Source organism: Pan paniscus, chromosome 2, assembly GCF_029289425.2.
Source record: "Pan paniscus chromosome 2, NHGRI_mPanPan1-v2.0_pri, whole genome shotgun sequence".
NCBI classification, from domain to species: Eukaryota; Metazoa; Chordata; class Mammalia; order Primates; family Hominidae; genus Pan; species Pan paniscus.
In genome coordinates, this window is record NC_085926.1 from 111282624 (window position 1) to 111307339 (window position 24716).

Genomic DNA, 24716 nt, shown 5'->3' on the forward strand with positions numbered 1-24716 from the left:
CTGAGTCATGTGTGAGTCAGCATTTTCTTTACATGTTAGAATTCAGTCTCTGAGTATTTGAAGAAAATACCCACTTACAATATTTTCAGGTCCATCAGAAATGAGATCTGGAAAAGGTAGTAAATGTTTCTCTTTTTTGTTTTTTAAAACAGTGAATGTCAGTTGTGCTTGGATTCATGCAGAACACATTACTGTTTAGTCCACAAGGGAACCGTTGTACAACAGACCAGGAAAAACAGATTCATAGTTCTCTTACCAACTGGACTTGAGATGAAGTTTAGGTCATATTGAAGAAATAGAACTAATCTTTTTTATATAGGTGTGTGTTGAAGACCAAATATTTTCTCCAAAATACTGTTTGTTTAGCTAAGTGCTGTGCCACACATGGACATATGGTGCATAATAAATTCACTTCCCTTCTTTCCAAAGATACACCAACATTGCCAGAGTAGTTGACTCACTAGTTTAAAATCAACATTTACTTACTGTTGTCCAACCAAAGGATCAACCATAGATTCTTTTTAAATTGAAATTTTAAAATCTTTATATGTGGAAGTGGAATTAGATGGAGACTGATGCTTGCAATGAAAGCCTTACTACGCTTTGTGTTTTGGGGCTGGAGAGGGTGGGGGGAGCCTGTATTTTCTAGATTTCTGTAAAATTGAGTTACAGATGAAATGCCACTTGAGACAATCTCGTTAAGTGGGGGCCAGACCCAGGCTTTTAACATGAAGAATTTGATAAACAGGGTCCTAGGGAAGAGTCACTCTGACTGTTTAGGGCAAGTGCATCCTCTGCTGGCCAAAATAAGTATAGCACCTGCTATTCCTGACTTCTGCATCCTTTTTCCATCAAGCTCAACGTCAGAGAGAACTTCATGTGGAAATGCAGCATGGTTTTCAGGAAAGCAGTATTTTAAAAATATTATTTAAAAAGAAGGACTGCAAGGAACAGGTAAATGTTAGGAAATGAGAAGCAGAGCAGGGAAGAGAAGAGAAAAAATAAGATACTGTGATTTCAGACAACCTGGCATCACGACCCAGAGCTCACTTCTGGGGTGGGTAGGGCTGACGCTCTCAGTCATTGCTTTGCTATCCAGAGGCCCCCCAATCTGAGCTGTAACTCACCTTCTAGCCCCACTGGTTTTTACATTTTTTCCTTTGTTTTTTCTCCTTGATGATCTAAGGTAGCTGTCAAAATGAATTCTGGTGAACTTTTCTGAAGTGATAGGTGAAACATCTGCTTTCTGCACAGCACTGGAATCATAGCACTCAATGGATTTAGCTCTAAAGAGAAATTTAGCACATGGCTCACAGACCTCCCTAAGCGGGGGAGCCCGCTGTGGTGGGACAGGCTGGCTGGCAGGCATGAGCAACTCCTTTACTCTGAAGTTGTGACAGAGGGGCTGGACTCTGTGGTTTCTTTTTCTTCCAATGCTGAGATTGATCATCGGTGATACTATGGATGACAGTTCAGAATAGGCAAGTTATATGAACAATTGACCCACAAGTAACTCAGTGTAGGCTGATTTTTGGCCTTACCCTCAGAGGTGAGGCTGCTCCTCTGGGAGCACAGCAGAAGGCAGGGAAGTGTGCCAGGAGCAGGATAGCTTCCCAGCCACCCTGCCCATGCCACACCCTGCTGGTCTACTTGTGTTTGAAGCTTAACTTCCCAAAGACTCAGATGCTCTAACTTAACTACAGATTTAAGACTAAGCCTGGAATCAAGTTGAAATGAACCTAAAGCTATCAACATATTTTGTCCAATTCAAAATAAAGTAATTGAGTGTTAACTGTCGTCAATTCCCAAACATGCGGAATGAAGCCCTGAATATTGTAGAATTAACTAGTGATTTAGTCCAGCTCAGTTTGGGAATAATTATCCCGATTAGCTTTCCTCTCAGTTGAAATGCACAGCAAGTCCTGATGTGGCTCTTCTGTAGACTGTAGGTCCACTCTTGCTGCAATCAGAATCAGAATCTCAGAATGGGAAGGAACCCATTCTACCAATCCTTCATTTGTCAGATAATAAAATGAGGCCCAGGAAGATAACGTAACTTCTCCTGATTCTCTACAATTACCAAGGGGATGGTATCGCCTCAAGACCTTTCTCAGAGACCAGCCACTCTCTCCAGGCAGCTGCTTCTTGTGGCTGCCAGCTCCCACGAAGGCCCCGGTGACCCCCACCTGGCATTCACACCCTGTTCAGTCCCCTCCCACATCACACAGGGTCAGCCTGTGACCCATATGACAATAGTGACGCTATGTCACTTCTGAGCTTGGGCTGTAAAAGACTGTGGCTCTTGTGTACATCATTCTCTCTTGCTCTCTCCCTCACTCTTGGATCACTTGCTCTGGGAGAAGTCATATCCCAAGCGGCCCTATGGAGAGGCCCACATGGCGAGGAACTGAAGCCCTGCCTAATGGCCAAGGGAGTGAATTTGCTAATAGCCCCTCCAGCTCCAGCCAAGCTTCAGATGGCTGCAGCCCCAGCTCCTAGTGTGACTGCAACTCCACGAAAGACCCTGAGCCAGAACACCCGGCCAAGCTGTCCCCAGATTCCTGGACCTCAGAAACCCTCTCACTCCTGGGTGAGATCATAAGTTTGTTGTTTCAAGCTAAGTTTGGGGGTAATTTTTTACCACAATAAATAAGACACTCAGGGCTATGACTAGCATATTTTTAAAAATACTTGAAAGGCACACATGGCTTAGGATATACAACACAGAAAGTGATTTAAAAAAAAAAGTGGGTGCTCTCCAGTAGAGAAGTGACTACATCAGAAATTAATGGTGACAAGTGGAAACAATAAGGTATTCTGACCTCTTAAATAGGAATATGAAGGAATCTTAGGAAGACAATAGGCCAAGTGGCCACCTCTAAGAATATTCTGATGTACAAAGAAAGCAAGACCTGTCTATAATTTTGGGGGGCACATTAGCAGGCTAATCACAGGTGAGGAAGACTTGGCATTGCTGAGTTCCCTTCTATATTTATGCAATGTTCCTTTCTTCACCCGCCCTTCTCAGTGACCAACTTATCCTGGAACAGCCTCAGTGAGTAGCTCATTAATACAGAGCTCTTAATCTAAAGAGCTATGCTCTGTTACTAACAGGATTCCAAATGTCAGTGAGATTATCCTGCAATGGTTATAGCCATGAACTTCAATGAGCACTTACCCCCAAACCAAAAGGATACTCTTCAATTAGTTTAAAATGTTATGTGTAATCAAAGGTGATTGTTAAAGATGATCTCTAGTAAATCTATTTCATTATCTCCTCATCTATATCAAAACCAGCAAATGGCCCAAGTAAAACCTGAAAGAAAATGGCAGGGGACATGAGAAACTATGGGGAAAACTTAGAATTCTGATGGAGTTGCAGAAATCTTTAAAGAAAAGCCTCTTTATTGACTGTTTTATTAAGCATGCCCCTCTGCTCCACTCAGAACTGAGGAGTCTACAAAAACTGTGGGCAATCCAAGAAGGCTGGTTATTTTCCTGCTTTCTGCCAACCCAAAGCAAACTGCTCTGCCATGTCTGTTTGTATTTCCTGAATCCTGAGCCCTCAAAACACTGCTTTATGAAGTCAACAATGCCAAAACTGAAATTTGCATTTCTATTCTAAGATATAGTTGACAAAATGTCCTTTTCTCCTGCATCCTCTCAGAGAACACTTAATAACATCTAAGTTTATTTTCTAAGGATCAAGAAAACAAAGTTTTCTCATGAATTGCTGAATGATAGTTTTTCTTGCCAAGGGCTAAAAATTCAGGATACCCCCAAATCAAATTTTCCTAAAACAAAATATATTACAGATGATTTGCTGCAATCATGAAACACAGCCTTCCGAGACTTCATATTCAATCTAGTAGGTTCGAAACATCTAAAATGATTCAGTTTCATAACAGAGGTTGGGTGCTGCAGTCAGTTCTAAGATAACCAAATTGTAGAGAGATTCTTAAAGTGACTTAACGTGACTGGATCTGGTTTTAGACTTTCAGGCGAGTTCAGTTTAAAGTAATAAGATTGTTGGAGGTGATGAGGAGACAGAACTTCCAATGAGTTATGTCAGAAATCTTGTATGGGTTTGAGAAAATAGCAAACTCAAAGGTCTGCGGGCTGTATCTCTTTCTCTCGTGGAGACTGAATGGGTGGGAGGATAAGACCGCCTTTCCTACGCAAAAGAGCAATCTCCTCCTTTAAGGCCGAAATCCTTTCCGCCTGGAGTTGGATCAATTCAGTGACCTCCTCTCTTGCCACAACATCTGCTTCCCGAGGGCCCTGGAAGGCATTGCCCTGTTGAAAGAAAACAGCTCCCTGTTGAAGCATCATTTGGCATGTGAAAAACTCCATGCCCTTATACTGTGTATCTGTGATGAGTGCTGGCCTGACAGTCACCCTGTAAACAGCCACTGTTCCTTAATCTCAGGAGCCTTCAATTCCTCTGCTAAAATCCCACCATTAGAAATGTGTGCCTTTGGGCTAATAAACAACTCTTCAAGTGCAAATCCTCTTTGGATGAGTACACTTTAAGCTAGCTATCAGTCATTCATTACCTAAAGAGCTCATCACTGGAATAATAAAAGACAGAGTATGTCTTTCTTTTTCTGGACAGCCCATATTTGGGTTCCCAGAATGAAATCTTCTGTTTCCTCATCTGAGTTATTTCCCTGTCCAGCTGACTCCTACTCATGTTTCACACATCACTTTCAGGGAGGCCTTCTTTGCCCCATGGACTAGGTTAGGATTTCCTGCTTTCTGTTTTATCGAAACATCCATTATACATATACATCACTATAATTTACAGAATATTACATGGTTCATTCTGAACCATGTAATATTTATGATATTTGACCATTTTTTTAATCTAAAACAATGGCAATTTAATATAGCATGACCAAAGTGCTTGTTTGATACCTATCTTTCCTGCGAGATCCTGTCTTTTAGAAACAGGGCTCCATATGACTAAGTCTCATCACTCTGCCAATACCTGCCCTAGTGCTTTCTACATAAGTAGATGCTCAATAACATTTGAATGCATGAATACATCTGTGAAAGGAAAGACATAATACTTGCGTGGTGCCCACTTTGTGCAAGGTGCTTTGCATATGCTCTCTCATCTAATCCCCAAAATGACTCTGAACTGGGTGGTATCATTCCAGTTTTACAGATAAGGACATTGAGACTCAGGGAGTCATTAACTAGCCAAGTCAAGCTGGAAGCAGAGTTAGAAACAGGTTGCCTGATGCTAAAAGTCCATACTTTTTCCATTACTCCTATGTACTATAGCAGACCTTCATAGTAAGTAAGGGTTACCCAACACCCTCTGCCTCTTCTCCCTTGCTCACTTTTATTTTAGAGGCCATGAAAGCTAAACACTTAACCTTACCCATTTTCTCTTCCAGCTAGAGAGAGCTAAGTGGATATAATCTGAAACTTTTGCTCCTTAATAAAAGGGACAGAAGAGGCTGGTGCATGGATGTGACATGGGAGCTGAAGCAGCTGTCATGTGACTTTGAAGGAAACTTTAGGAAAATCACAGAGATATGGGCTCTGGCATCATGGTCCTACAAAACCAAAGCGTGTAGTCATCTCCCTCCAGACTTCTTGTCAAGTGAGGAAAATGACTCCTATTTGTTTAAGGTACTCTCAATAGGGCTTTTGGTTGCTTGTAGCTAAAAGCATGCCTCATACACCAACTCATGCCCAGTCATTCCAGTGGGTTACTTTGAAGTCACCTCACTTTCCCCTTCTCCTCACCAGACTCAATCAAATTTTGGTTATTCTTACTTTGAGATGGCTTTTGATATTTGACACATTTTTGTTGTCACCAACTATATCCCAATTCCTGCCTACATCATTGTAAGAAGCAATGGAGTCAGCGTTGGAGGCAGACAGACCTGAATTTCAAAACTAACTTCACCATGCATTAGCTCTAAGAGCTTCAGCAAGTTACTCAGCTCCTCTGAGCTTTAGAAAGTACTGTTTTGAGGATTAAATGAAATATCCTATGTGAAGAGGCCATACATGTAAAGATATACTGTGTAAAGAGACAGATACTAGTAACTTCCTCTCCCATTCAGCTGATCTCCTGCCTCTAAGCTGTTTCCTCTCCAATGTATCTGGACTGATCAAAGCACATCGACTCAACAAATGTTGACTGACTACTCAGTCTGTGAAGATTTGGGTTAGGTATTAACCTTCTCAAACACTGCCTTGATCCTTCACTCAAAAGTTCTTCAGTGGAAAAAGACCCCTCAATATTCAAATTCTAGTCTTCCTTTCACATCTAATCTTCAATTATAAGCCTTCCCAATCCTCCTAATTCACTTTTCATGGAATAAACAACATTGTTTCTTACTTTGGGACTTTTGTTTAGACCAGTGATTCTTAAACTCTAGTGTGCTTCAGAATCCCCGGGAAGGCTGGTTAATGCAGACTGCTGGGCCCCTCCCCTCAGGCTTCTGAAGCAGTACAACTGGGTTGGGGCCTTAGCACCTGCATTTTAAACAAGTTCCCAGGTGATGCTGATGCTCTTCTTCAGAGGACCAAACTGTTGGAACACTTAGCTTAGACCATTTCCAGGGTTCTGAAAGAAAATATAAAGCAAAGAAGACCAAGAGAAACAACTGGCCTTTTTGCAGATAATATTGTTAAGTATATAACATAGAGTTTAGAATATGCTATACATGTGTTAGGTTTGTAGAGGGCAAGACTTGGATTGGGTAAATATTAATTAGGTATATCCACCACATACAATGTATTAAGTACAATGTTAGGCTGGCTAAATATTATGTAATAGCAAGTTGAAACCCACACAAAGTGACAAGCATTTTAGTAAGAAAACAGGGTAGATTTCACCACTCAAGATGCCCACTTCAAGTCAAATGAAATATGCAGACATTGGAAATACATGTCTGACACCAAACCCAGGGCGTATAATGGTGTCGTTATTCATACCTAAGTAACCTTACACCTCTCCAGGACCAAGGCAATTCTATTGATTAGTACTTACGTGAGTTCATGGCACCCAAGAGGCGTTCAATAAAGCTAGTCCCTCAGGCCCACTGTAATGTGGCTAACACCAACTCAGTGTCCTCAGGGACGCAGATGGTCTGGAAGTGGTCCAAGATCAAGCAAGGTTTGTTTAAATGCCAGTACTTAACATTCTTGTGAATAGCTACCTTTGACAGAGCCTCCTTAATTCTGAAAAAGGGTCTGAAGATAAAGAACATACCTGCTGATTCTGTAGTGTATTCAACCGAGAATCAAGTTTCTTCTTTTCAATACACAAATCATTCATCTGATAAAGCTTTCTGGTGTGTTCTTTTGTCTTCATCATCAGTTCCCATCGCATTTGAGCAATCTTTTCCTACCAGGGTGGGAAGATGCAAAATAGATGTAGTGAATACCAGAAGAAATAAAGAAAAATGAGTGTCCAGATTTGGTCAAAATCATCAGGCAAATGGAGCAATGTGCCCATATGAAAATATAATCAGAAGCCAATATGAAAATGCAACACAAAGTGCATTGGGTCTGGTTTGATTAAAGATAAGAATATAAGTATGCTCAAGAATAGGAGTAGGTAGAAATAAGATAGATGTGGACATCATTGTATTATTGAGGAATGAAATTACTATGCATACTGATTGCTGGTACTCATTACTTAAAAGGAAGGGTGATAATTTAAGCAGCTAACTTTTCTATATTGCTTTTTCCCCATCTTTCCCCAGTCTTGGCCCAGGATCCTTAAGGTAGCTGGCTTGAATGGCCACACATCTGTATAATGGCTTTCTTTTGTTTTCTTATTGCTCCATCGGTTGCTCACTGCAACCTCTAACTTCTGGGCTCAAGTGATCCTCTGCCTAAGCCTCTCAAGTAGCTGGGACTACTGGTGTGCAACACCACACCCAGCTGATTTTTTATTTTTTGTAGAGACAGGGTCTCACTACATTGCCCAGGCTTCCAACAAATTATTTTAGATTGCATATATTATCGCCAACATTCCCTTAATAGGGACCAGTCCCACTGACATGAACACTATTTGCTTCTTTAAAGTACAGTGGTACATCTTGGATTGGAAAAGTTGAGATGGAGCCATTGGACAACACAGCACTAGGAAGCTCTCCTCCTACCCCATCTGCTAATGAGATAAGACAGGAAACTGGAGAAGTCATCATGATTTTGTGGACTTATAAAATCTTTGTGAAAGCTCCTATCTCTGAATCCGGCTGGAACCAGGCCAAGGCTCATCTCATGGCTCAGGGAACAATATGTAGGCATTAACATCCTCTAAGACTGTATCAGCCAAACAGTCTATGCCTTGTTACAAAATTTATTACTTAGAGGTGTTTCATAATTTCCAAATTGGCACAGCATGCAAAAACCATACAGTAATACAATTCAAGCCTGAGAGGATAGCCACTCCATTTCTAAAACTGTCAGAGCATTTATACTTTTTAAAAAAATGTAGGTTCAGGTGTACATGTACAAGTCTGTTGCTTAGATATACTGTGTAATAGTGAGGTTTGGGTTTCTAGCGGACCCATCACCAGATAGCAAACGTTGTACCTAGTAGGTAATTTTTCAACCCTCACCCCCACCATCCTCCCCGCTGCTGAAGTCCCCAGTGTTTATTATTTTCATCTTTATGTCCACATGTACCCATTGTTTAGCTCCCACTTATAAGTGAGAACATGCAGTATTTGATTTTCTGAGTTATTTCATATAGGCCTCCAGCTCCATTCATGTTGCTGCAAAGGACATGATTTCATTTTTTATGGCTGCGTAGTAATCCATGGTATTCTATATACATATATATACATACACACATACACAGCACATTTTCTTTGCCCGACTGGTGTGAGATGATATTTCATTTTCTCATTGTGGTTTTAATTTGCATTTCTCCAATGATCAGTGATGCTGAGCATTTTTAAATATAATTTTTGGCTGCAGAGCATTTATACATTAATGTAGGCCTCAAAATGAGATCTCTCCATAATCTTTCATCAATTTTACATAATATTTATATGCACCCTGGACCCCAAAACCTAGTGCTGGTGCTCTCACTCCAAGATAAACAAGTCCCTCTAACCAAGTGAACAGTAAGGAAGCCGAGACAGGCCTAAGATCCTGGGGCAGCCAAAGGGGGCTCGCGGACCAGCTCCAGCTACACAGATGCTTCATGGGTACCACTTCCTGCTCCCTGGGATTTCTTGCCTCCAGCCAGATTCAACCAAAGATCACTCGCCTTCTCTTCCTTACCTCCCACATCTTCATCTCTTTCGCATTTGCTAGCTCCTTTCGAAGTTTTCTGATCTTCAGTTCTTCAAGTGTTGTATTAACAGAAAGTGTTTGAAGGGCTTCTAGATTTACCACACGGCCAAACTTGCTGATCATGAGCTGCCGGACTGTTTCCTCCATTTCTAAAAGAAGACAGTCACTGGCTCAGATTGTTCAATGGCTCCCATTGTTATAAATGAACACCAGGAACAATAACATTCTAAGGAACTGCTTTTGCAAGACGATGAAAGATTTTATGCCATCAGTGATTTTTCTTCTGTGATTTTTTCTGCTGCTTTCCTCATTTAAAAATGCCCATTCGGTATTGTCTTTTCACCTTCTGAATCCTGTGTAAAACTGACTCAGTGTTCCCAACTGGATTACGGACTGATCTGCCCCTCCTCAGACTGTTAACAGGCACCAACTAGATTATGAGCTTGTCAGTTTTTTCAAATATGGCACTTTACAACATCTAGTATTAAGAATAGAGCAGGCACTTCAGAGAAGTCTCCATCTTACTCCAGGTAAATAATGACAATCCCTTTGGGAATTCAGGAGGCCCTGCACGGTCGGCCTGCCTACCCTGCTTTCTCTTCCCCCTGCTTTCTCATGCCTCTCCTCCTTACCACCCTACTCTAGACACACTGGCCACCTCTGTGCTTCTCAAACATGCCAGGCTCACCCCAGCCTCATTTCCTCCGATCTGAACTGCTCTTCCCCAGAGATCCACATGGCTTGCTCCTCCCAGCCCATTTTCTAAAAGCAAGCTGATACTGGAGCTGTGACTAAGAGCAGGCTCTTATCCTCTAGCCAGGGATAACTACATATTATCAGATGTGCTGCCTTTCCATGGAGGCTTTCCCTGCCTCCCATGGACCTCAGCACTCTTTTTCTCAATCCATTTTTAATTTTTCTTCTTAGCAACTAACTAACATGTAAGATCTAGCATGCAATATATTTTACTTTTGTTTTTGTCTTTCCCCAATGTGAGAACACTAGAACACCTCTCCAAGAAAACATAATCTTGTAACAGAACTTTCTCAATGACCAGACTGTCCCCTAAGAGAAGTTTGAAGGCCTTAATATGCAGCAAGATGATTCAGTTCTTTTATAGTGCAGAAATTTGTATTTGGGCATAATTGTTACAATTTACATTTGAATTAGAATAGTACAATTGGCATGGCTGCCATTATGCACAATCCAGGAGGGGCTATTCACTTTCTATTCTATGTAAGTAATGCCCCACGGACATGTATAATGTGGTGGCCATCTAATCAGTGACGCAAATGAAATGATGAATAGATGATGTGCACATGTGTGCTGGCCTGTGGCTGCCTGCCTGGCCTCTCTCAGTAAGAGCTTTGATTTCCCCTCAGCTAGCCCCACCCCCATACAAGGGGTTGCCCTCTTGCATGGCAGCCTCATATACCAGAACATGTACTCTGATCCTTGCCAGCTCCATTGTGGAGCCAGCCCAGTGTCCTTCTCCTATGCTGAAGAGGCCAGCAGCTAATGCTCACTAGGGACATAAAGTCTTCTGGAACACTCACTACCCACCTTCCCCATGGCTGTGAGCTGTGCTCTCCCTAGAATGGAGAGAACTTATTCCTTCTCACCCTCATGTTCTAGGCTCTCCTCTTCCTCCCCATTGGATCTAGAGATGGAGAAAGGCAACAAGCTAACTGCAGTGTTATTCACCACTTCTAAGCCATATGGTCCAGCCATATATCCCAATTCTGGGCACATATCCAAAAGAAATGGAAGCAGAGACATAAAGAGATATTTGTACACTCATGTTCATCACAGTGCTATTCATAATAGCCAAAAAATGGGAAGCAATCCAGCTGCCCATTGACAAATAAATGTGTAAACAAAATGTGGCATGTACATATAATGGAATATTATTTGCCTTAAAAAGGAAGAAAATTCTGACACATGCTACAACACGGATAAACCTGAAAGACATTATCCTAAATAGAATAAGCCAGTCACAAAAAGACAAATACTGTATTATTCTCCTCATTATGAAGTACTTTGAGTAGTCAAGTTCACAGAGACAGAAAGTAGAGTGGCAGTTTCCTGGAGTGGAGGGAGAGGAAAATGGGAGTTACTGTTTAGTGGATATGGAGTTTGGGAAGATGAAAAGTGTTCTGGAGATGGATGGTGGTGATGGTTGCACAATCATCTGAATGTACTTAGTGCCATTGAACTGTCCACTTACAAATGGTTAAAATCATAAATGTTATGCTATGTACATTTTACGGCAATTTAAAAAATAAACTTAGAAATTATTAACCCTAAAATAAAAGATTAATAAATTAAAATCACACAGTTATTGTTCATCAAAAGCCACCATAAAACAATCAACAAAGTAAAAAGATAACTCACAGAATGAGAGAAAATATTTGCAAATTATTCATCTGACAAGGGGTTAATAACCAGAATATATAAGGAGCATGAACAACTCTATAGAAAAATATCTACTAATCCAATTTTTAAATGGGCAAAAGATCTGAAGAGACAGTTCTTAAAAGAAGACATACAAATGGCAAACAGGTACATGAAAAGGTGCTCAACATTGCTGATCGTCAGAAAAGTGCAAATAAAAGCTACATTGAGATATCATCTCACCCCTGTTAAAATGGCTTTTATCCAAAAGACAGACAGTAACAAATGCTGATGAGGATGTAGAGAAAACGAAACCCTCATACACTGTTGGTGGGAATGTAAATTAGTGCAACCACTTGGAGAGCAGTTTGGAGATTCCCCAAAACACTAAAAACAGAGCTATCATATGATCCAGCAATCCCACTGCTAGATAAATACCCAAAAGAAAGGAAATCAGTATATTGAAGAGATATCTACACTCCCATATTTATTGCAGCACTATTCATAATAGCCAAGATTTGGAAGCAACTTACTGTCCCTCAACAGACAATGGATAAAGAAAATGTGGTACATGTAGACAATGGAGTACTATTCAGCCATTAAAAAATAAGATCCAGCTAGGCACAGTGACTCACACCTGTAATCCTAGGGCTTTCTGAGGCTGAGACAGGCGATTGCTTGAGCCCAGGAGTTTGAGACCATCCTGGGCAACATAGCAAGATCCCATCTCTACAAAAACATGCAAAAAAAATTACCCAGGCATGGTGGTGTATGCCTGTAGTCCCAGTTACCCAGGAGGCTGAGGCAGAAGGATCACCTGAGCCTGAGAGGTCAAGGCTGCAGTAAGCCATGATTGCGCTACTGCACTCCAGCCTGGAAGACAGAGTGAGACCCTGTCTCAAAGAGAGAGAGATCTTGTCATTTGCAAGAACATGTGTGGAACTGAAGTCATTACATTAAGTGAAATAAGCCAGGCACATAAAGACAAACTTTGCATGCTCTCCCTTATTCGTGAGAGCTAAAAATTAAAACAACTGAACTCATGGAGATAGAGAGTAGAATGACAGTTACTAGAGTCTGGGAAGGATAGTGGAGGTGGGGGATGTGGGAATGGTTAATGGGTACAAAAACAGTTAGATAGAATAAATAAAATCTGGTATTTGATAGCCCAGCAGGGATACTATGGTGAATAATAACTTAATTGTACATTTTAAAATAACCAAAAGAGTATCATCGGATTGTTTGTAACATAAAAGATAAATGCTTGAGGTGAGGATATCCCATTTACCCTGATATGATTATTAGACATTGTATAAGAATATCCCATATATCTTATAAATATATATATATATATACCTACTATGTACCCACAAAAAATAAAAATTGAAAACAAATTTTTAATTATCTTTAAAAAGCCTCCATAAACATGAAAACAAAAAACCAAAGGAAGATATTTGGAAAACCCATAACCAACAAAGGAATAGTATCAAAAAAAATAATTCATACATATCAATTTTTTTAAAGGCAAACAAATCAAGAGAAAAATGAACAAAATACATGAACAGACATTTTATAGAATAGGAAACATTAAAGGCCCAAAGACAAGCAAAATGTGCTTAACCTTATTAGTGGTTAGGAAAATGAAATTAAGACCATGAGTTACTACTTTATACTTTCCAGTTTGGCAAAAATTCAAAGTCTAATAAGATTACGTATTTTCAATGATGTATGTAGCTCAAAGGGGACTCTTAAGTACCGCTGATTGGAGTGTAAATTTATATAATCATTTTGGAAGATAATTTAACCTTTTTTAAAAAGTTAAACACTTATATGCCCTATGACCCAGCTGTTCTACTTTTAGGTATGAAACCCTTATATTTTTAGAAACTCTTGTAAACATATACCATGTACAAGAATTTTCATAGCAGAATTATCAAAGCAAAAGAACATAAAGCAATTTAAATGTCCACTGTCAACAGAAGAATGAATCATTTTAGTAGAATCATATGATATATTTTACAATGAAAACAAACAACAGCTATATGCTACATCACATCTACTCTTATGAATATAATATTAAATGAGAGTATGTTTCAAAAGGCTACATATGATGTAATATTTCTACAAAGCTCTAAAGCAAAATATTATTTAGAAATATATGTAAATATGTTATAACTTTTTTTTTAATGAAAGGGAATGCTAAACATAAAATTGGGAATGGTGGTTATCTCTGAATATGGGGAGACAGAGAATGGGATGGAAAGAATGCACACAGATAGATGTTACGGTGTTGGTAATAATATTGTTAATAAGTTGGGTGGGTGGGTTCATTCTGTTGTAATACTCCACTGCTTATATGTATGTTCCACATATCAAATATTACTAAAGTATTTTAAAAGATAATTATCTTTATACCATACATCTTATACTATATACCTCAATTTTAAGTGGGTTAAAAACCCAAATGTGAAGGGCACTACTAATTAGGAAACTACTGAAAATGATCTTTTTAAATGGACAAAAATTGTATATATTATCATATACAACATGCTGTTTTGAAATACACATACATTATGGAATGGCTAGATTGATAGATTGAGCTAATTAACTTAAGCATTGCCTCACATACTTTCTTTTTCATGTTGTGAGAACACTTAAAATTTACTCTTAGCAATTTTCAAAAATATAACACATTGTTATTAACTATAGTCATCATAGTATACAATAGATCTCTTGAAATTGTTCTTTGGATCTCACTGAAATTTTTTATCCTGTGACCAACATCTCCCCAAACTGTACCCCAGCCCACAACCACAGACCCTGGTAACCATCATTCTATTCTGTTTCTATGAGTTTAACTTTTTTATACTCTGCATATAAGTGATGTCATGTGGTATTTTCTTTCTGTGCCTCTTATTTCACTTAACATATTGTCCTCCAAGTTTATCCATGTTGTTGCACATAATAGGGTTTCCTTCTCTTTTAAGGCTGAATAGTATTGCATTGTGTACATATACCACATTTTCTTTAGCCACTCATCTGTTTATGGACACTTAGGTTGATTCCGTGTCTTGGCAATTGTGAATAATACTGCAGTGAACATAGGACTGCAGATGTCTCTTCTGCATACTGATTACTAATTTCATTTCCTTTGGATATATGCCCAGTAGTGGAATGGTTGGACCAAAAAATATCTTTATGACCTCAAAATAGGAAAGGATTTCTTAAGCAAGACACACACACATACACATAGTGCACAAACCATAAATAAGTAGATTGATTAAAAAAATTACTATATTAAGATTTAAAACATCTGTATCCAAAAGATACACTAGACAAAGTAAAAAAAAAAAAAAAAAAAAAAAAGATAGCCAGGCACGGTGGCTCTCGCCTGTAATCCCAGCACTTTGGGAGGCCAAGGCAGGCAGATCATCTGGGAGTTTGAGACCAGCCTGGCCACCATGGAGAAACCCCGTCTCTACTAAAAAATACAAAAATGAGCCGGGCGTGGTGGCAGGCACCTGTAATCCTAGCTACTCGGGAGGCTGAGGCAGGAGAATTGCTTGAGCCCAGGAGGCAGAGGTTGCAGTGAGCAGTGAGCCAAGATCACACCACCATGATAGAGGTGAGACTCCAGCCTGGGCGATAGAGTGAGACTCCATCTCAAAAAAAAAAAAAAAAAAAAGACAAGTTACAAACTAGAAGAGATTTGCAGTGCATTCAATGGACAAAAAGGATATATTAAGAACTCCCTAAAATCAATTTAAAAGCAAAAAATAGAAATCAAAAATGGACAAAGGATAGGACAGGCAAGTTACAGAAAAGAAAATAAATAAATGGCAAATATATGTATGTAAAGATATTTAACTTCACCAGCAATCAAAAAATGTGAATAAAAACCACAATGAAATGTAATTTAACATCTCACAGGCTGGCAAAAATATTAAAGTCTGATAATATCAAGTGTTGATGACAATACGGAGCCTGGGCAATTCTCACACATTGCCAGGGGCGGAGAAATTTGTTCAACCACTTTGGGGGCAACCTGGCAATATCCAGGAGAGCTGAAAATGTACATATCCCTCTGTAACCCGGAGACCCAGTACTAGGATTCACCTTCTCACACATGTGCACAGGGAGATGTGTACAAGAAGGTTTCCTGTAACATTGTCTATAATAATGAAAAATAAGAAATATCCTAAATGTCCATCAATAGGAGGCTAAATAAAATATTTAATATTCATAAATGGAATATTGCAGCAGTAAAGTGAATAAACTATCTGTAGTTTATGGATAACTTAAAAATTGGTTTAATAAAGTGAACCACAAAATGACATAAATATCGTCACAGTTAAAAATATGCAAGGTAGGTCTCCATATTGTGTGTGGACACATCCATATGTATGTGTGCATACCTGGTGGTGAACCCCGAGGAAGGAGCCATAGAATTGCATTAGAAAGAGATGGGGATTCGATTGTATCTCAACATTTTCTTTCTTAACCTGGGTAGTCTTGCGCTTGGGTTATTATTGTATTATTCTATATTTTAATCATACACAAAGAGAAGATGATTCTATGACAAAAGATTTCTCCCTTTAAAACAGGAAAGTGAACTTTTCATGGCATCAGGAGAAACGGTGAGTAGGAAGATGTTGTGGTGTTCTTGTTTCCCTTCTCAGTGGTTCTGAGTCTGCAATTACTGTTTTCACAGTTGGAGACAGTCACCTGGATAATTCCCTTTCTTACCAATAAACCTTACTAGCAAGGCTGTGGGCTTAGATACTCACTGTGTATGGTTTTTGTCATTTCTCTCTTTTCTCGGATGAGCTGTTTACGTCTCTCTCTCCATTCTTTGTTAAGTTTTTGCTGCTTGGAATTTTCCTCCTGGAGCTCACGGATTCGTTCTTGCAGCCGTCTCAAGGCATGGTTAGAGAAGACCAAAGTACCAGAAAGATCGCTAGGTATTTCTCCAAATACCACATACTCTATCTACAAGCATAAAACAAATCAAAAGAAAATAGACAAAAACACAGATTTTGTATGGCAACAGAAAGCATAAGAGGTGCACTTCCTTCTCTGCCCCTTGTTTAGCTCCTTGCCTTTGGGCTTCTCCATCTTCCTTACTGAGTAACAGTAGCCAGGCAAACACAGAAAGATGCTATCAGACAGAAAGCCACATCACATCTCCGTGGGGATAGCAAATCCTCCCACACAGATCATGCCTATTATCTACTGCATAATGATGTGACAAATATTTCAGGGCTGGCATACTAGGCAAACCGCTCCATTTAGCTCATCCAGTTTGGGTCAGGTTACACAAAACATATATAAGGCTGATCTTGTTGTTGTTGTTTTCCTAAAATACAGCTTTTTCTCTTAACCTGACAAAGGAGAATACAATAAGCCTTTTCTCTTAATGATATGTATTCCTGCAATTTAATATAAGTTGCAATTCAAATAGAAATGAACAAGAAAAGTAAAAAAGAGAAAATATTTTCCTTTTGTCTTGACCTCCCTCACCAATGAGTAGAGACTAAGCAAAGATCATTTTAGCATGATTAGTCCATGTATAGATAAAGATGGTGTGAAAAGTGGCATGGGTATAAGAGCCAAGATTTCACCCTCTGAGCCACTGCATTCTTAAATCATAGGCTCCTCACTTCTCTAGACTTGAAATGACTGATTTCCAAAGTGCTAATGGGCCATAGGGAAATATCCATGTTTTGATGTTACTCTTTTATAACAATCTGACAGTGGATAAGACAAGTGTAGGTGTCATTCTACAGGTGGAATTCTCAACAAAGAACCACGATTCTCCCCATTAGTGAACTATGAATCTTTCTCTGAAAAGCTTGGGTGTGATGACTCTTCTCGGACAGGATGGAGCAGCCTCCCCAGATGCATCACCTGGTGGAGCTTGAGTGGAATCACAACTAGCAGTTCATTCAGCCGCTGCTGCTTCTCTCGCTGATAAGCCTCCAGGGCCTCCTCTGCTGCATTCAGATTAGTTGCCACAATTTTCACCTGTAGAAAGCCCCGTGTCGTGAAATGGTGACAAGACTCAATAAACATACATCTAAAGATGGTGAATGAAGGCATCTTGGGAGGAAGTAAAGCATGAGCAGAATCTGCTTTGTTGGGCTGTGATTAAGTGCATGATCCCAGTTTGCAACTCAGGAATGCATATTATTTTCTTTCTGCCAAGTTATGATCCACGTCACTCTTCAATCATTTCTATGACTCCAGAGTTATAAAGTTTTGTGAATAAGAGCCCAGAAGACATGTCCTCATCTCCCTTTTATTTTCTGCATGAAAAGCAGCCCATCAGCATGGAATGTCTTTGACAGAATGGTGGGAGTCTTTTTTGGTCATGACTTCAACAAATTAAAGAAAGTTTCAGTGCTTTAAAGCAATGAAACTGCTAACTATAGTATTTCTAAAGCACATTCTCCATGTCCTAGAAAACCTGAAAGTTTTCCAAATCATTTCCTATTTGCAAGAGGAGAAATAATACATCAAAAATATTTCTGAACATGAATGAAGTTAAGTGATGTTGCTCTAGACAAGAGTACCTAAGAGGGAAAGTGAGCAGATTAAGGCAGAAATTGGTGGTCTCCAACATGGGATGCATGCACCCCAGATGATCAACAAAATCATCTATTGGGGTATAAATTGAAAATGTCAGAGTTTCTATTTCTATTTATTTTTATCTCATTCTATTTAATTTCTGTTTTTGTGGATGTTTCCTATTGTACAAAATATATAATAGTTCATAAATATAATTTATAAATACATATACATTTATTGTATGGGGAGGGGCTCCATTTTCATTTTTTTTACTTATAAAGTCATCAGAAAAGTCTGGAGACCAATGACTGACATAAAGTAAGTCCAATGATCAAAAAAGCAATGTCCCCCACCACAATTTAGGGAGAAAAAAACCTGCCCTTAACATTTGAAATGTTTCTTTTCTGAGAAGTCCTAATATTGTCATTGCTATAAAAAGGCAATATTATAGCTAGGAGGATGTGTAGCATTTTGAGAGGATAAATAAGTAGACAGATCACCATACTTTTTTTGACAATGTATCATATTCCTTTTTGAGGTTATCAACAATTTTCTTTTCTTCAACTAAAGCCTCCTCAATGTCCAGCCTTTTCTCTCGAAGTTGAAGGGCCAGCTCAAAAAGAGCCACATCACAATCTACCAAGAGAATTAAAATAAAAACCAGCCTCATTTGTTATGGAATGTGGTAGTATTAAAATTGTGAACTTTGAAGATTCAGAATCAGTAATGTCTATTTATGGATCCACTCTAGCCAGCTTTTAAGACACTTATGGCTTAATTGTTCCAGGTTGAAATTATTAGTATTACTAATAGCCATAAAATAATAATAGTATTGATGTTGTGAGCAGTACTCTGAAGCAGGCTTTGTGCTAAGCCCTTTATGTATGTTATCTCACTCAAGGCTCATAGACCCTGCAAGGCAGAACTATTGTTCCCATATATAGGTGAATACCTTAAGTCTCAGAGAGGTGACATAACTGGTACATAACAGAATGGGATTCAAGTGCATTATCTCTCTATTATTTCCACAATATCACACTAAGAGCCACCTTTATCCACCAAGTAATAGAGAATGTAGAAATGGAATACTAAAATAGAATTCAGGAAGCTTAGATCTAGCCCTAGTGCTATCACCATACTAACTGTGAGTCATTCTTCAAGCCATTTAATTATCCTGCTAAAAAATAATGAGTTGGCATTAGGTTTGTGTGCTCTATTTCACTCATAAATATTATGATTTTTAAAGACCATTGTATTCAAAAGTAAAACAAGATAAAAACTTCATCTGAAATTAAACTTTTAAAATTTAATTAAAACTTTATTTGAAATGTCTAGAAAAACTAATTACAGATCCCAAAACTTGTTTTTCCTCTACTGAACCGTTCATCTATTAAGACTGTAAGAAATTGGTCGGGCTGCTCCAGACTGGTTTCACCAGTGAAAACAGTGAATGTAAATTGTCAAGCATTTCCAGGAAACTAGTCAAAATGCCCTTACAAAACAGATTTGCAACACAAAAATTTGAATAGGTTTGTCAAAAAGGGAGATTCCTGTAAAATATATATGTAAATTACAGTCTGGCATTTCTCTATAAAATTAAACTTGCTACATAACTTATAACTCTGAATCAACTGTCAATTGTCTGCATATTATTTGTCACCCATAAATGGCTGCCTAAGAGAACAGATAATAAATCACCCAGAGAGCCCCCAAAAGTATTCATTAACGTTTTCCCTGACCATACTATTGGAAATAGCAATGCTCCTCTCTATCCCCACTCCTGCACTCCCTTCATTTCTCTTCCCATAGTATGTACCACCTTCTAAGATTCTGTTTAATTGACTTCTTATATTTATTGTCTTTCTCCACTAGACTATAAGGTCCATGAGGATGGAGGAGTTTGTTTTATACTTTGATGTATCCTTAGCATCAGATAAGTGCCTGGCACATAGTAGAAGTTGAATATTATTGAATAAAGAAATAAATATCCTAGCTAGGCGCGATGGCTCACGCCTGTAATCCCAGCACTTTGGGAGGCTGAGGCAGGTGGATCACAAGGTCAGGAGATCGAGACTATCCTGGCTAACACGGTGAAACCCTGAAACCCCGTCTCTACTAAAAAAAATACAAAAAATTAGGTGGGCGTGATGGCATGCGCCTGTAGTCCCAACTACTCAGGAGGTTGATGCAGGAGAATAGCTTGAACCCGGGAGGTGGAGGTTGCAGTGAGCCGAGATCGCACCACTGTACTCCACCCTGGGTGACAGAGCTAAACTCTGCCTCAAAAAAATAAATAAATATCCTTATACTTAAAAAAAGGTATTCATTAGACTCTATAACATACATTTTGAACTATCCTTTTTTTGAATTATCAGAGAACAGAGAAACCAAAAAGGGTCTTCCCAGTATTGCCAATCAATATTCACACTTCACAGAGAACACGTGGTTTTATCTAACTTACTTGTTGGGCAAATAGAATCATCAAAAACCTCATCTTCTGATTCAGACTCATCTTCATCACTCTCCAAGCTAGATTCTTCTTCACTTGATTCCTCACTCTCCTCATCTTCATCTATGGAAAGAGGAGGGCATTGTTAACAAAGAAGCTTCTATATTAAACTAAATACTAGATTTTTAAAGTAAACTATTTTTCAATGAGTCAGTCACTAACAAAATAACTCAATATAAGAGTTTAAAATGGTTAAGGACACAAAGAACACAAACCCAAATGCCTGCAGAGGGTTGTGCAGTTACTATCAATGCAAGTCAGAGGCTGAGCCCAAGTTCCCAAGCTGCAGATGTTGTAGTCCACCTAAAACACAGTGAAACAGACCCACAATTCCTAACTCATAAGATGCTCTAAAATCAGACAAAAAATTTTTTTTTCTTTTTTTTTTTCTTTTTTCTTTTGAGACAGGATCTGGCTTTGTTGCCCAGGCTGTAGTGCAGTGATGCAATCTTGGCTCACTGCAACCTTCACCTCCTGGGCTCAAGCAATCCTCCCACCTCAGCCTTCTGAGTAGCTGGAATTACAGGCACACACCATTATGCCCAGCTAATTTTTGGTTTTTGTTTGTTTGTTTGTTTTGTAGAGACAGGGTTTCGCTATGTTGCCCAGGCCGATCTTGAACTCCTGGGCTCAAGGGATCTGCACAACTGGGCCCCACAAATTGCTGGGATTACAGGCTTGAGCCACTGTGCCTGGCCCTGAAAAGATTTTCATAAGTTATCTGAAATAAAGTAATGACATTTATAGTCTTTATTTAACTTGGTATGAATATTCATGTTTTGCTGCAGAAGTACTAAGATGTTTGATTTTGGGATTCTGTACCAGAACTTGCTAGTGGTATCATGTTGACAAAGACTCTCTCCTTTGACCCCACTTGAGTCAGGCTTCTCTGAGTCCTTTTTCTGACTAGTTCCTGACCTTGAGCTGTGTCCTTAACCTATTTAGTCCAATTCTAGCAAGAATCCTGCAAGTTAATTTAGAAAAAATTTCCCACTTCTCCCAATGGAGAGAACTTGATATCTGATCAAATTCCTCATCGCTCCACCTGTATTATCTTATTACCTGGCTTGCCCTCAGCAAAAGTCCTGTTAAAACAGTCTAGAGAAGAATTACCCTACTTCTTAGTAATTTTCTGTCCACTGACGCCCACTCTGTTCCTTGGCTATAAATCTCCACTTGTCCTTGTTGTATTCAGAGTTCAGCCCCATCTCTCTTCCCTGCTACAAAACCCCATTATAGTAGCCCCACTGAATAAAGTCTGCCTTATTGTTTTTAATAAATGTCAGGAATGATTTATTTATAATATCATATATAATATCTTCAGAAATATTTCTGAACACAAAAATACATCTGTCCCTAAGGGTTTTGGATAAGGGGTTGTAGACCTTTCCACTCCAACCTGCCCCACTTTCTTTCAAAACACCCTGAGGTCATCTATGAACTACAGATCACCAATTTACAATTTATAAATACAACTAAACATTATATGCAAAACAAACATAAGAAGACTCTGAAAAAATGGAGAGAAGAAAGTAGAGCAACTATGCACCTTAGAACCTGAGGAACAACACTGTGGCGAGTTCCTTGGATATTCTTTTAGCCTCATCTACCTCAGACTTGGAGAAGAATAAGTTGGCAGCCTAGAAACACCAACAGATCTATAGACACAGAAAGCCTCAACAAAAGCTTGCTCTCTCTAGCCAAAGGACCAGGGAAGGGGCAGCCTAGCAGGAGAGAAAACTTTTAGACAGTAACTCTTCTATTCCAACCAAACACCACAGAAAAACTCTGGTACAATCCCCAACTAAATCAGCAAAGGTTACGTGGAGAGGCTAGACATCCACCCTCACAGGGCTGTAATGAGGTGTCCCAACACTCCCACTGGATGGTGTTAGAGAAGGGCAAGCAGGGAGCCAGTACATTTATTCATGCTGGCTGGTAACCAGCCTCGCCCCCACCCTCACCACCAAGATGCCTGTGGAGGCCATGTGATAGCCTGGACTTCCACTCCCAAGGTCAGTAATAAGGTACTCTCCCCTCTCCCCTCAGGGGTGGTATCAGAAGAACATTAATAGAGAATCAGGACTTTCATCATTATCCATAAGTACTCGCCATCCCCACGATGTTGATCACAGAAACTACATGTGGAGCTGGAACCCACACCCATACATAGCAGTATCAAAGAAGCCCCCTATCCCTTGGGTGACAATGAAGTCTGAATGGGGAATATAGACTTCTACCTCCACCAACAGTAAGGAGACTCCCATCCCTTTCCTTGTCAGATTAGTGTTTGAGAAATTCGAGTAAAACAGAAAATTTAAATAAGATACAAAGTCTCATAATATAACATGAAAGTTTTTAGGATTCAATTAAAAGTCACTCATACCACAAACCAGGAAGATATCTGATATGGTTTGGATCTGTGTTCCCACCAAATCTCATGTTGAACTGTAATCCCCAGTGTTGGAGGAGGGGCCTGTTGGGAGGTGATTGGATCATCAGGGAGGAATCCCTCGAATAGTTTAGCACCATCCCCTCCATGCTGTTCTCATGATAGTGAGTGAGGGAGTCATCATGAGAGCTGGTTGTTTTAAAAGTGTGGTGGGTAGTGCCTTCTCTCTCATTCTCTTGGTCCTGCACCTGCATTATAAGATGCCTGCTCTTGTTTTGGCTTCTGCTGTGAGTTAAAGCTCCCTAAGGCCTCCCCAGAAGCAGGTGCTGCCATGCCTCCTTTATAGCCTGTGGAACCATGAGCCAATTAAACGTCTTTTCTTATAACTTACCCAATATCAGGTATTTCTTTATAGCAATGCAAGAATGGACTAATGCAATCTCCAACTGAGTGAAAAAAGAAAACCAATAGCTGTCAACACTAAGATGACAGAGATATTAGAATTATCTGATAAAGTATTTAAAACAGCCATGATAAAAATGCTTCCATTAGCAAAATTTGAACATACTTGAAGGAAATGAAAAAATGCAAAGCCTCAGCAAATAAATAGAAATTATAAAGAACTAAGTGAAAATTTAAGAACTGAAAAATACAATAACCAAGTGATATGGTTTGGCTCTGTGTCCCTACTGAAATCTCATCTTGAATTGTACTCCAATAATGCCCACATGTTGTGGGAGGGACCTGGTGGGAAATAATTTGAATCATGGGGGCAGTTTCCCCCATACTGTTCTCATGGTAGTGAATAAGTCTCATGAGCTCTAATGGTTTTATCAGGGGTTTCTGCTTTTGCATCTTTCTCATTTTCTCTTGCCGCCACCATGTAAGAAGTGCCTTTCACCTCCTGCCATGTTTCTGAGGCATCCCCAGCCATGTGGAAGTGTAAGTCCAATTAAACCTCTTTTTCTTCCCAGTCTTGGTTATGTCTTTATCAGCAGTGTGAAAATGGACTAATACAGTAAATTGGAACCAGTAGAGTGGGGCGCTGTTGAACAGATATCCAAAAATATGGAAGCGACTTTGGAACTGGGTAACAGGCAGAGGTTGGAACAGTTTGGAGGGCTCAGAAGAAGACAGGAAAATGTAAGAGAGTTTGGGACTTCCTAAAGATTTGTTGAATGACTTTGACCAAAAGTCTGATAGTGATATGGACAATAAGGTCCAGGCTGAGGTGGTCTCAGATGGAGATGAGAAGCTTGTTGGGAACTGGAGCAAAGGAGACTTTTGTTAGTTTTAGCAAAGAGACTGGGGGCATTTTGCCCCTGCCCTAGAGATTTGTGGAACTTTGAACTTGAGAGAGATGATTTAAGGTATCTGGTGGGAGAAATTTCTAAGCAACAAAACATTCAAGAAGTGACTTGGATACTGTTAAAGGCATTCAGTTTTGTGTGTGTCTGTGTGTGTGTGTGTGTGTGTTTTTTTTTTTTTTGAGACCAAGTCATGCTGTCGCCCAGGCTGCAGTGCAGTGGCACCATCGCCACTCACTGCAAGCTCTGCCTCCCAGGTTCACACCAT

General features: G+C 39.4%; 1 protein-coding gene across 7 annotated transcripts in view; it reads right to left on the bottom strand.

Annotated features, from left to right (window-relative positions):
* Positions 1 to 3387: 3387 nt before the first annotated feature.
* The window catches only part of CFAP44 (cilia and flagella associated protein 44), a 155304-nt gene continuing 133975 nt past the window's right edge, over positions 3388 to 24716 (bottom strand). For 6 of the 7 annotated variants that reach the window (XM_063602499.1, XM_003825105.6, XM_063602503.1 and 3 more), the window contains 7 exons: positions 20702 to 20812; positions 18746 to 18876; positions 17581 to 17697; positions 16461 to 16662; positions 9268 to 9428; positions 7238 to 7372; positions 3388 to 4296 (listed from right to left, as the gene is read on the bottom strand). In XM_063602499.1, the coding sequence (XP_063458569.1) occupies positions 4105 to 4296; positions 7238 to 7372; positions 9268 to 9428; positions 16461 to 16662; positions 17581 to 17697; positions 18746 to 18876; positions 20702 to 20812 (1049 nt within the window). In that variant the 3' untranslated portion in view covers positions 3388 to 4104. Of the gene's footprint in view, positions 4297 to 7237; positions 7373 to 9267; positions 9429 to 16460; positions 16663 to 17580; positions 17698 to 18745; positions 18877 to 20701; positions 20813 to 24716 lie in introns of those variants that run through there. The other variant, XR_010111448.1, reaches the window with a different exon arrangement.